At 37.2% G+C, this 12,984-nt stretch overlaps 1 protein-coding gene across 1 annotated transcript; it reads right to left on the bottom strand.

Moving 5' to 3' along the window:
* Positions 1–4,101: 4,101 nt before the first annotated feature.
* LOC106874124 (UPAR/Ly6 domain-containing protein crim) lies at positions 4,102–11,204 on the bottom strand. Its single transcript, XM_014921739.3, has 3 exons — positions 10,325–11,204; positions 6,449–6,580; positions 4,102–5,648 (listed from the first exon to the last, which is right to left on the bottom strand). The coding sequence occupies exons 1-3, from the start codon at positions 10,389–10,391 to the stop codon at positions 5,383–5,385; spliced, it is 465 nt and encodes a 154-aa protein (XP_014777225.1). The 5' UTR covers positions 10,392–11,204; the 3' UTR covers positions 4,102–5,382.
* Between the last annotated feature and the right edge of the window lie 1,780 nt (positions 11,205–12,984).

Below are 12,984 nucleotides of genomic sequence, written 5' to 3' on the forward strand. Positions count from 1 at the left end.
AAAAAATAATTTTTTATGGGTTTTAAAACAGAAAAGGTGTAGTTAAAAGTAAAACGACAATTATAAAAAAGATAATTCATAAGAAATATGGAAACTGGTTTTATTAACTGAATTACTTTAAAGATGGGATGATCTGTGTGCTTGTACTGCGGATTTCTGATTGTACTTCAAGACAAAAATTCGCATGAGTCTCGGCTCATACAATGGGACAGTCGTACTGCGAGGTTCGACTGTATATATATATATATATATATATTTGATTTTCAACTAGAAATGAAATTCCCTTAGATCGTCAATGTCTTCAAAAACACTTGGTTACTACACATAGACACTACCAGAGATGGAATTGCCGTGAGTGCTGGCACCAAACTTGCCCTCTGGTCAATCCTCATTAATAGGTTTCAAGTATGATCATTCCGATCACAGAGCGTCAATAGTGTCACAGGTATGATGGAAGATAAAAGGAATGTACATATGATTGGAGTGTTGCAAAGCTAAAGGCTGCCTATGTATTTCTTGAATATGGCTTCAAGATACTTCCTCCACTTGCCTTAGTAACATTCCACTAAGTTGCAGAATACATTTCGAAGACTTCTCTGCATTAAGAAGTTGCAGCTCTGGTACTATGGTCACGTGATGACAATGTTGCAAGAAATCAAGGAGTTGACCAAGAACAAGACAGTTGGATAATATCCATTGTCTTGGTCAGGCTTGGGAATCCAGCTGCAAAAAGTAATGAAGAATGATTCTGATAGGACCGTGTGTGGAGGAGATTCCTGAGGTCTGTACCTCCTACCAGAAATATTTTTGATACTTTTCTCACTGGATTGTGTGTTCTTTTCTCTTTTCTTTTCCATCTGAGATTTTATTTTTGATCTTCTATATAGATGAAGATATTTCCTCTGTCTGGCTGCTTTTCTTTCTACAAAACGGGAAATTACAATGTGGAACAGTTATTTTAATGAGTTGTATTTATTTATCACCCAATGAGATACATCATCTGCACCACTGGATGCTCCTGAACCAGTTGTTGAGTGTCCCACCCATGAGGAATCGATGCTAGATGTGTCGAAACAATTGTCATAACTAATAATAATTTCTCATATGTTCCATCTTCCATCTTTCATTTGTCATATATGTGTGTATACATATATGTATATATGTATGTATGTATTTGTGTGTCTTGGTGTTTGTTCCCTACCACCTCTTGCAAACCGGTGTCAGCTAGTTCACATCCCTCTAGCCTAGCAGTTCATCAAAAATGACTGATAAAATAAATAACAGACTTGATATAATACTGGAGTCGATTTGTTAAATTAACCTTTCAAGGCGGTGCCCCAGCATGGCCACAGTCCAATGACTGAAACAAGTAAAAGATGAAAATTGCAGCTAACTACTCCAAGGCTGTGGAGTGGTTCCGGGTTCAGTCCCACTGCGTGGCACCTAGGGCAAGTGTCTTCTCCTATAGCCTCGGACCGACCAAAGCCTTGTGAGTGGATTTGGTAGATGGAAAGAAATCCTTTGTATATTTATGTACATATATATATATATATATATATATATATATATATATATATGTATATATATATAATAGAGTTATTAATATTTCTAAGTCTCTCTAAAGGAGACTACGGCAGCGGTACTGGAAATTAATAGTTATCGCCAAGCCAACACGGCAGTCCCAAAATTAGGACGAAAGCTGCCGTGAATTAGCTCCAAGAAGCCATCGCCTCTAGCTAGCTATGTGACACACGAAACCTGTGTCCTTTATAACCTTCGAACAGGGGAGGTCAGCAGTGTCTGTATATGTAGATGTTTGTATTTGCCCCCCCCCCCCCACCATCACTTGACAAACAATGTTGGTCTGTTTATGTAACTTAGCAGTTCGGCAACAGAGACTGATAGAATAAGTCCTGGGGTCTATTTGTTTGACTAAAGGCGGTGCTCCAGCATGGCCACAGTCAAATGACTGAAACAAGTAAAAGAATAAAAGAATGCATCAATGTACAGACTGTGACTAATGAGTGAAATATGGAGAATGGCTGCCAGCATTGTTAAGTTGTTGCGAGGAATTGTGAGAAAGTGTAAAAGCCATGACAGAAATGGAAATTTTCATTCTATAAACTGACCACAAAGGAACAATTGTGAATGGAAATATTACAGAAAAGCGAACTAAATTGCTATACAATACAAAGAAAACTATTTCTACAGTACATAAATATGCGAAAAATTCAGTGTTTCATGTCTGCAATGTGTGTGTGTGGCCATTTTTAATAGCTCAGCATCTATGAATAGATTGAAGACCGGGAAAGAGGCAGGAACCTAGCAATGATGCTGCTGTGAAGCTGAATAAAATTACAGACCAGAGACAGGAGAACAATTATAATGTGGCTGTGTGGTAAGTAGCTTGCTTACCAACCTCATGGTTCCAGGTTCAGTCCTACTGTGTGGCACCCTGGGCAAAAGAGACCGATAGAATAAGTACTAGGCTTACGAAGAATAAGTCCTGGGGGTTGATTTGTTTGACTAAAGGCGGTGCTCCAGCATGGCCACAGTCAAATGACTGAAACAAATAAAAGAAAGAAAGAAAGAAAAAATAAAAGCATCACCAAATATACCTTTATTTAGTTTCACTTATTTGACAGCAGCCATGCTGGAGCAACAGCCTTGAAGGGTTGCTCCTTGAAGGGTTGCCCTTCAAGTAAAATGACTTAACCTCTTTTGCTGAACTGCTAAGAGGAAACAAACAAACCAACACTGGTCATCAAGTGTGGTGGTGGGGAGCAAACACAAACACTGGTACTCCATTAGTTACAGTGACGAGTATCCCAATTGATCCGCTCAATGGAACAGCCTCCTCGTAAAATTAACATGCAAGTGGCTGAGTACTCCACAGACACACGTATACCCTTAACGTAGTTCTGAGGGAAATTCAGTGACGAGGCTGGTCCTTTTGGATTAGAGGTACAATTCATTTTTGCCAGCTGAGTGGACTGGAGTAATGTGAAATAAAGTGTCTTGCTCAAGGACACAATGTGCCACCAGGTATTGAACTCACAGTCTAATGATCATGAGTTGAATACCAGTAACCACTTAGCCACATGTTAACACACACACACATATATACGATGGACTTCTTTCAGTTTCCATCTGCCAATTCCACTCACAAGGCTTTGGTCGGCCCGAAGCTATAATAGAAGACACTTGCCCAAGGTGCCAAGCAGTGGGACTGAACCCAGAACCATGTGGTTGGTAAGCAAGATACTTACCACACAGCCACTCCTACGCCTATTTATATGATTTTTTTTCATTTCATGTTTATTTCATTCAATGTTTGCAATGTTCTTTCTCCCCCCCCCCTCTCTCTCTCACACACACTGTCTCTGTAATATAAACACACACACACTCCAGTTATGATTTCGTTATTACACAAATATTGCATTAGAATTTTGCAATTCAACAAAGGGCATTCAAAAAAATATGCAACTGAAAAAGCTTTTTTGCACACTAAACGTACTTGCACTACCTTGATGTTTATTCAACAAGAGAGATTATGATTATGATGAAATAATGAAAGTAATATTTACTAAGCAAGCAAACACTATTATACAAAAAAATAATTAGACGTAAAACATAAAAATTATTAGTATTGGAAATCAAATATGAAAATATTATCAAGGGGTTAGCAGAAGCCTAGAGGGCAATCTTTCTCCTAGTATATGTAATGATTAAATTCTATATCATGTTCTTTGTGTTCTGTTATGCACATGATTCCTTGGTTTGCAGAAAAATTTGTCTTTCATGAAACCATTCCATGGTGCAAAAAATGTTGGGGTCTGCTGCCCCAGAGAACATTAATTATAAAGGAGATAATTATATTTTCATAATATTTGGCAGGATTAGAAGCTTGAATTAGAAATTAAGGAATAAAGAAAAAGATTCATAGAATACACAGCTTTAAATTTTTTTCTTTTTCTTTTGTTGTTATTTACTTATTACAAAGTTCTTAAAATTTCTGGTCAGCTGTAAACCAGCTCCTGAGTTCAATGGACATAATACTCACAACTCTACTAAATTTAGAGAAATTTCAAAACAAAAATATATTGAGAAAATATAAGGGTTTTTTTTTTTATTTTTGAAAAGAGAAAGAATAAAAGTATAGTATGTCAAATATATTATCATACAAAATTTCTTTTTACAAATTAGAAAATGACAGAAATTCAATAATGAAATTACATTTCTTCCTTTTTTTTTTCTTTTTTTGCTTTAAAAAATTTCCTAAAATGTTTAAACATAGTATATATTACATGTATACATAAGACAGACACATTTTACATGACAACGATAAATTAGACATTTTAAACACGCATAATAGCTATATATATATTTATATATATGGTGTGTGTGATGTATATATATATATATATATATATATATATACGAGGAAATGGGCTGTGCGTGAGAAGACCCGGCAAGCCAAGTAAGATCGTTGCCAGTGCCCCTGGACTGGTTCTTGTGCGGTTGGCACATGAGATGCACCATTTTGAGCGTGGCCGTTGCCAGTACCGCCTGACTGGCTCCTGTAGGATTTTCGAGCGAGATCGTTGCCAGTGCCCCTGGACTGGCTTGTGCGGGTGGCACATAAAAGACACCATTTCGAGCGTGGCCGTTTTCGTGCGGGTGACACGTAAAAGCACCCACTACACTCTCTGAGTGGTTGGCGTTAGGAAGGGCATCCAGCTGTAGAAACTCTGCCAAATCAGACTGGAGCCTGGTGTTGCCATCCGGTTTCACCAGTCCTCAGTCAAATCGTCCAACCCATGCTAGCATGGAAAGCGGACGTTAAACGATGATGATGATGATGATGATATATACATACACACAAACATGTATATACACACACACAAACGTATACATTACACACATACATATATATACACACACAAATGTATATAAGCTGCGAAAACATTGAAAAAACACTGATACTCAGATTTTCATGTTCCTGTTCATCAAACAGTTGTGATTCAGGATTCAGAATGGAACAAGAAATATGCAACACATATAATATATTATAATGCAATTCACATTTGAAAGTGTGTCTGTCCATTATATATTGTGAATACGACTTATTTCTTGTCCCAATCTGAATCACAACCGTCTTACAAACTGGAAGGTGAAACTCCTAGTAGTAGTGTTTTTGTGATGTTTTTGCAGCTTTAAGTATATATATATTATACACACATATATACATAACAAACAGTTATAGTGACGGCTGATATGTGAGTTCAAAGTATATATATATATACATGGAATTATAAAAAAATATTTTAAAAAATGATATACAAAATATTTGGAAGTTTGCTGTTGACTTCTGAGGTGGAATTAATGTAGAACCAAAAGAAGTGTGAGGGAAACAGAAATTAGTTTCAAAAGAGTGAATCCCTGTAGTGGAGTTGCAGTATTGCAGCCATTCCAGTCTTTACAGAAACAATACTGAATTGAAGAATCTGTTAACACTGATGGGTTGCGAGGATCGTTTTTCCGTGCAGGCTCACAGTATCCATGGCGTCTCAAAACTGGCATCATCAATCGATGGCGGACATTCTTATCCAATTCATGTTCGCATTCACGAATGATTTTATATTCACCTGAAACAAAGTAAAAAACATTACAAAACACAATTATATAATTGTTTAACGTATTAACATTTCTATTAGCCATATCTGGCCCAAATATTCTTCCTGTTTTATGTTAAAAAGGCCAGATCTGGCTTCTCGTACCAAACCTACAATGTCTGGGAACATTTTGATTCCACCTCATGCATCTGATAGAGTAATCTGAAGAATGGTGAAGGATTAAAGTTAAAAAAAAACAATGAAAAATTTTGATTGTAAATATGTGCAGTATGTGTGTGTGTATGTGTGTGAGAGAGAGAGAGAGAGAGAGAGAGAGAGAGAGAAAGAGAGAGAGAGAATTGTTGGATTGTTTGCCAACATAACATGACAGTCCTGGTTTAGGACGAAGGAGACATCATCTCCAGCTGGCTATACAACACAATCTGTGTCCTTATATTTTCGAACAAGGGAATCTAGCACCCCGCACTCAGCTCAAAACAATATCTCTAGCCAAACAATTATTCTGTGCTGATGAAGGTAAATAACCCAGAAATCGCGATACGCAGATATTGTTTTGAGCTGAGTGGGGGTGCTATATTCTCTTGTTCAAAAATATAAGGACACAGATTGTGTCGTATAGCCGGCTATAATAGGAGACACTAATAGAAGACCAAGGTAGCACACAGTGAAACTGAACCCACAACCATCTGGTTCCAAATCAAGTTTCTTACCAAACAGTCACCCCTGCCCTTACAACTGGACATAGAAAGAAAATAATAATTGTAATTCATTCACAGAATGTGAAAACATAGAAAGGAATGCCGTAGACTTACTTCCAACTTTTTCCATAACTTTGACACAAAACTCGGAGTTAGGGCAAGACCGCCACGGATACATTCGCCAGTTAACATCGTAGCCACAACCACCCATGGCACTGTAGCAGCGATGGCACATTATGGCATCAGCTGAAAGGTGATCAAGAAAGAAACAGTTAATGAGAAGAAAGAAAAAAAAAAACAGTAATCTTCATAAGATTCAGACATAAATCACAAAAATGTCATTATCCTTGTCATCACACGATATCCCTCTTCCATGCTAGCAGAGGTTGGTTTGACAGGAACTGGAAAAAAAATGAAAGAACTGCATCAAACTCCAGGCTCTTCTGTGGAATGGTTTCTATGGCTGGATGCCCTTCTTAGTGCCAACCACTTTACAGAGTGTGCTAGGTGATTTTTAAGTGGCACCAACACCTGTGAGGTTGCCAAGTAATTCACAAGACAAGCCATCAACTGCAGGGCTGGGTAGGATTGAAAGAGGTAGCTTTATGTCAGGTGATGAGAGGTTAAACTATGATAGAAAAACAGACACAGGTATCTTGCTATAGATGAGATACATGGTTATCTCAGGTGGAAAAGAAAAGATCATTTGATGCTTATTTTTTGAAGTTTTGTGTTGCCTTCCAATATCCACTTAGATGTCTTTAAATTCAAAACCCAATGAATTATTATTTTTTACTGGCTTAACCAGATAAGAAATGGTAGCACCCTGTAGCTCTTTTTACAAAGTCTTTAAGAATGGTCAGAGAACAAAGTTTTGTCAGACCAAAGACTTGGCTTAAGTGCTTGTAAAAGATTGTTTGATGCACCATGTAACATTGTTAGATACTAAAACATTAGAAAACACCATTAAATCAAGTGTTTTGCTTGCCTTGTGGTTCAAAAATATAATACACTTAATACCGTCCCATCCCTGTACAATTGTACAAGGTTTAACAGAGTGAATAGCCACCATAACAGACCGCTGGGGTATGTAAGGGTATCTGTGTACCACTCACAAGTGTTTAGTTGACCTTGGGTTATAATAGAAGACACTTGCTCATGGTGCTAAGCAGTGGGACTGAATCCAAGATTACATTGTTGGGAAGCAAGATTTTCATCTCTTACCAAGGGGACCTAATCAACAACAGTGCAGGCTGGCCAATGTTTAAGGGTGCTACTTTCTCCATTGAGGGAAGCCAGACTGTATGCTGCCTGTGTATGAACTTCAATGCTACATGGTAGTGAGACATGGGCCCTGAATGCAGAGTACCTGCAAAGGGTAGAAAGAAATGAAGCAAGCATGCTCCATCAGAGTCGTCTCAGCAGCATAATAGGTTTCCAGGCAAATCAGTGTACTGGGCCCTCAACTATTTATTTCTTGACAGCAAATCACAGCATCCATAGACTAGAATTGAACCCCTAGACCCATGCAACCCCTCTGAGAAACTACCCAGTCTGCCCATGCCTGAAACCACACTGTGCTCCATTAGATGTGCAATGTTTGTGTGTAGCATCCAATATTTTGGTGCCAAACTAAGAAATTATTAAGAATGCGAAGATGGCTGGAACAGGAACTCAATTCTTTCGGTTAAGAAGCTTGCTTTGCAACCATGTGGTTTCAGGTTCAAATCCATGTGTGACTCCTTTGGAAAGTGTCTTCTACTATAGCCTAGGGTTGATCAATGCTTTGTGAGTGAATATGATAGACGGAAACTGTGCAGAAGCCTGGATTATATAGGTATATACATCTGTGAGTGAGTGAGTGAGTGTCTTTGAGTTTGTCCCCTTCACAACATTCAACTGATGTTGGTTTGTTTACATTCTCATAACTTGATAGTTTGGTAACGAGGTCAATAGAATAAATACCAGACTTATAAGCAATGGGGTTGACTTTTTCACCTAAATGATTCAAAGTGGTGCCCCAGCATGGCCACAATCCAATGAGTGAAACAAGAAAAGATAAAGACACTATCAAATGTTGGAAAATTTCAATTTGTATTATATACCTCATCGATTCAGCCACCTTAATGCTTTCCAAAACGATCCGGTTTCACAGAATTAAAAAGGAATTGTTTAATGGTTTAAACACACACAGGTCACAGTATATCTATTTGTGTAAGTCGTCAAAGAGTCCATAAGTCAGGGGAAAAAATGCCCTGTCAATAGCGTGGGTAGATTATCCAAAATGTATGGTGTTATATATCCATTACGACCGGTCTTACCAATCGGTTTCGTGCTAGGAATTCAACGGAGTGTTAGCGCAGGGTTACATAATCGAATTGTTGAATTCAACTCCGTTGAATCCCTAATGCAAAACCGAGTGGTAAGATCGGCTGTAATGGATATATAATACTGTACACTTCAGATTATATATATATATATATATATATATATACAATTTCGCTGAGCCACTCCCTTTGTCTTACTCTCTGCCAATTTCTCTTACTTTCTTCCTCTCTCGGTTTCGGATTTACAAAAGAAAGAAAAAAATACTCAACACGGACAATTGTTGCTTAACTTTGGGTTAACCATGATCGAACTTATCAATGATCAACGGTATTTCCAATCGTGACCAATCAGTTTTCCTAGAGGAGGATAGCTCTGATGACTTTAATTATTATATATATATATATATATATATATATATATATATATATATAATGATGGTAGAGTGACATCGGGGAAATTCAGTTGCTATTTCTATCAGGTCGAATGCCCACATTACGGCTCCCAGAAATTTATTCGTTGGAAGCTGACGGCCACTCGCGAAGTTTTTCGGGGAACAAAAATACATAAAACCAACTTGGAAAGGTAGACATTGAAATAAATCAATACTGTCATGTTTCCATAGGCAAATATGGCCTCGATATTTATTCATATGAGACAGTAAAAAGCAATCAAAATAGTTGTTAACTTTCAGTATGTATTACTGCGAACAGCTAATTATGTAGTTTATTAGCCTGAAGAATGTGGCTATCATAACTGGCAGGGGAGTCTTTTATTGTTTACATAAAATGTGGAATGCAACAAGTTTCAGTGAAATCAACCCGTCACAAACACAACAGAAAACAAGGCTAAACTTTATGAAATCAGGACGTTTTAATCTTCTTAAATTATTAGCTAAAGAAGAAAAGAAAAACAAAAAACGAACAAATATTAATGATGATGATTTATCGACGAGGGCCCAAGATATTGAGGACAACATCAAAAGAGGAAATATGAACACAAAAGGGTGGGGTTTACACGGCTCAAAAAGGAAAACAACAACAATAAAGATATAACAAATAATAACAGAAATAAAATTCTGAAAGGTGCAAAAATGAATAAACAGAACCTCCATTGGATAATTTCGGGGAATAAAATTAACCACAAAACAGTAAGTAAAAATAGGACATTTAGTGTACTTTTTGGTGTTAATTTTTTTTCTTAACTGATATACCAAATTTAGAGAAACCAAAATTAATATACATATATAGTGTTTGTGTATATATAGTCTTGGCTAAAAGGTCAAAAATTTAGCAAGCTTTGTAGATATAATAAACTTCTTAGTCCATCATAGTATTGTAACAAAAACATTCAACCTCATTATATTTTCTTTATAATACACCATACAGTCATTTTTTTTAGTGTATATAGGTCACAGTTTTAAAAAACACACATTTGACCATTTCATGTTGAAAAAGGAACAAAAAAAAAAGGAATATAAACATCAAAGAAAAAGCATTTATCATTTTTTTAACTTAATACCTATCATACTATTATACATGCCTTAAGTTAATCTAATTAATCAGAGGAGATATAAGATAGGTATAACTAATTATACGTATATGCGTGTGATTAAGTTAATGAATATTTTTAAGGTGGTTTAAATAAGAAGATAGATTCACTTACTGTATTTAATAGACACTGTTATGAAGATCAAAATAACCAAGAGCTGGTAAGATCTTAAGGGAGACATGACGAAATTTAAATCATTCAACCTAATTTAATCTGACTTCCTACAGGTAAGTAACGTTACTTTCCGTCTTTCTCTCACTGTCCCTCTGTCTCTCTCACTAGCTCACACTAGCACTCACTCAATATCTAGTTCTCCCTCTCCCTCTATCTGTCTGACACTCACTTGGGCAGGTACTTCAATCCAGGTAATTAGTGTCTGTCTTTCTTTCTCACCTGTTCAACTAGGTGAGGTCGAGAAAAATATTTTCCCACCACTGCTCTGCGTCATGATCAAATCACGTCGGTTAACGATGAAATTGTAGTAGGAGAAAAGCAAATAGCCATGCGAGAGTAGGACAACAAAGTTGAAAAAATTATGACGACGCCATAACCTGCTGATTCTGCGGACTCCAGATTGAAAAACGGAAACAACAATACTGAGAAATATAACGAAGAATTTTATAAACACATAGTTATCTTTTGCTTGTTTCAGTCACTGGATTACGGTCATGCTGGAGCTAGTCTTGAAGGTTTACATCAGTGGTCCTCATTCGGGGGCTATACGACCCATGGAGAGATCTATGTAAGATTTTGTTGTTAAAATTTGTTTAATAAATTGGTTAAATTTCTACAATACATGAAATATATTGAGTAAAATCTATTTGCCAACGTAAAGTGGCAGTCCTGATTAGGACGATGTTACGATGGTACTACTTTTTTTTAGCCCCAGGAAAACATCTTTGCCAGCTCACAACTGCATCCTTATACCTCGAATAAGGGAGCTAATGTCCCCACATCGTCCTAATCACTCAGTTGGCAAATAGGCTTTACTCTGTAGTACTGTTATTACTTACTTCTCGCCCAGAGATTTAAAACTAGTTTGTTTTCCTTTTTATGAAAGATATTATTTTTTAAAACAATTTCTTATAATATTTAATTATTAAAATATAACAGGATTTTTAAAACATTTAATGGGTAGGAGGGTCCACCCGAGTAAAATGAGAATAAAAGGGGTCCATAGGGGGAAAATGGTTGAGGAAGATTGGTTTAGAAAAATAGATCGATAGACAGACAGACAGACAGACAGATAGATAGATGATAGATAGATAGCTTTCTTTATTGGCCACACAGGGCCGAACACACGTTTGCGCCTTGTCGACCAGTTTCTCGATGACAAGTGCCACCCTTTCGACTAACACCTTGCGACTGCTTTCATCTCGTCACTGATCGCATTGTAAAAATCTTTAGCCAACACCTTATGGGTTTTTAGAAATTGAAAAGTGAACTAAAAAGTAATTTAAAGCAATCTCCCTTGTAGATCACATGCCAAAGCAGCACCTGATGTATGTATATATGCATGTATGTATATATGCATGTATGTATGTGTGAGTGTGTGTGTGAGTGTTTGTGCTTGTGTTTGTGCTTCTCACCGCTCGACAACTGGTGTAGGTTTGTTTACGTCCTCGTTACTTAACAGTCCATCAAAGGATACCGATGGAATAAATGCGAGATTTAAATAAATGCTGAGATTGCTTGACTGAAACGAATAAAAGATAAAATACACTCACCTTCTGTATTGTTTTGTTTTGTTTTTAATAATCAGAATTGTGTTGTAACGAAACTTCGTTACAACACAATCTTGAAGACGTTCAAGTATAATATATACTTTCTAAAACCTTAACTTATATTTGGAAGTGTGTGCAGCGAACCCAGATGCCCCAAGAGGTGCACCGTTTGAAAACCTCTGAAATGGGGTTTGATTTAATGGAGGTTTGGCTGCCATTTCTAGCAGCCCGAACGACCACGTTGATGCTCCCTCATTTGTTCGTCGAACCACATTGTTGTTATTTCTGCTGCAGTTGCTGCTGCTGCTACTGTTTCTGCTGCTGCTGCTGTTGTTGTTGTTGTTGTTGTGTGGCTCCAGTTCAGCCGAGATCAAGCTATGCACAGTGGCATAGCTCGAGTGTGTGACACAGGGCCCCTGAATCTATACATGCTTATACAGCGGACCTAAAAGTACTTCCCTCATAAAAGTGTTGGCCGGCGTGGACCACCCCTATTATCCCTACCCCCTGTATCTATGCTACTGACAGTGTATTGCATCAAAGACAACATTATCCAATGTGACTCATATCTTTTTAAGAAAGCAGGGTATAATCTGAGTGGAATTTCGCTACCATTTCTAGCAGGTGGATCAACCGCTTAAGACAGGGGTGGAAAATCCTTTCAGCATATAGAGTGAATGAGGAGCACATACGAACCAGTGAGATCACACCCTTGCTGAGAAGACTAAATCGATAACTCTACATACTCATAGTTTATTTGGAAGAATAAAAAACAAAATCTCCCGATGATATTTTAAAATTTTCATTTCTTTTGCTCTACAGCTGTTTATATAGTGTAACTGCAAACATCATCAACTCCATAATTGTTACATAATTAACATATAAGCAGAGGAGTGGAGGCTTTGTAGTTAAGAAACTCGTTTTTCAACCAAGTGTCTTCTATCATAGGTCCAGACCGACAATGCTAGTTATTATTATTTTTTTTATCGAATTGACACGACAGGTTTCTTTAAGTTTCCATCCACCAAATCCACTCACAAGCGTTTGGTC

Source organism: Octopus bimaculoides, chromosome 7 (assembly GCF_046866305.1).
Source record: "Octopus bimaculoides isolate indiv1 chromosome 7, ASM4686630v1, whole genome shotgun sequence".
NCBI classification, from domain to species: domain Eukaryota; kingdom Metazoa; phylum Mollusca; class Cephalopoda; order Octopoda; family Octopodidae; genus Octopus; species Octopus bimaculoides.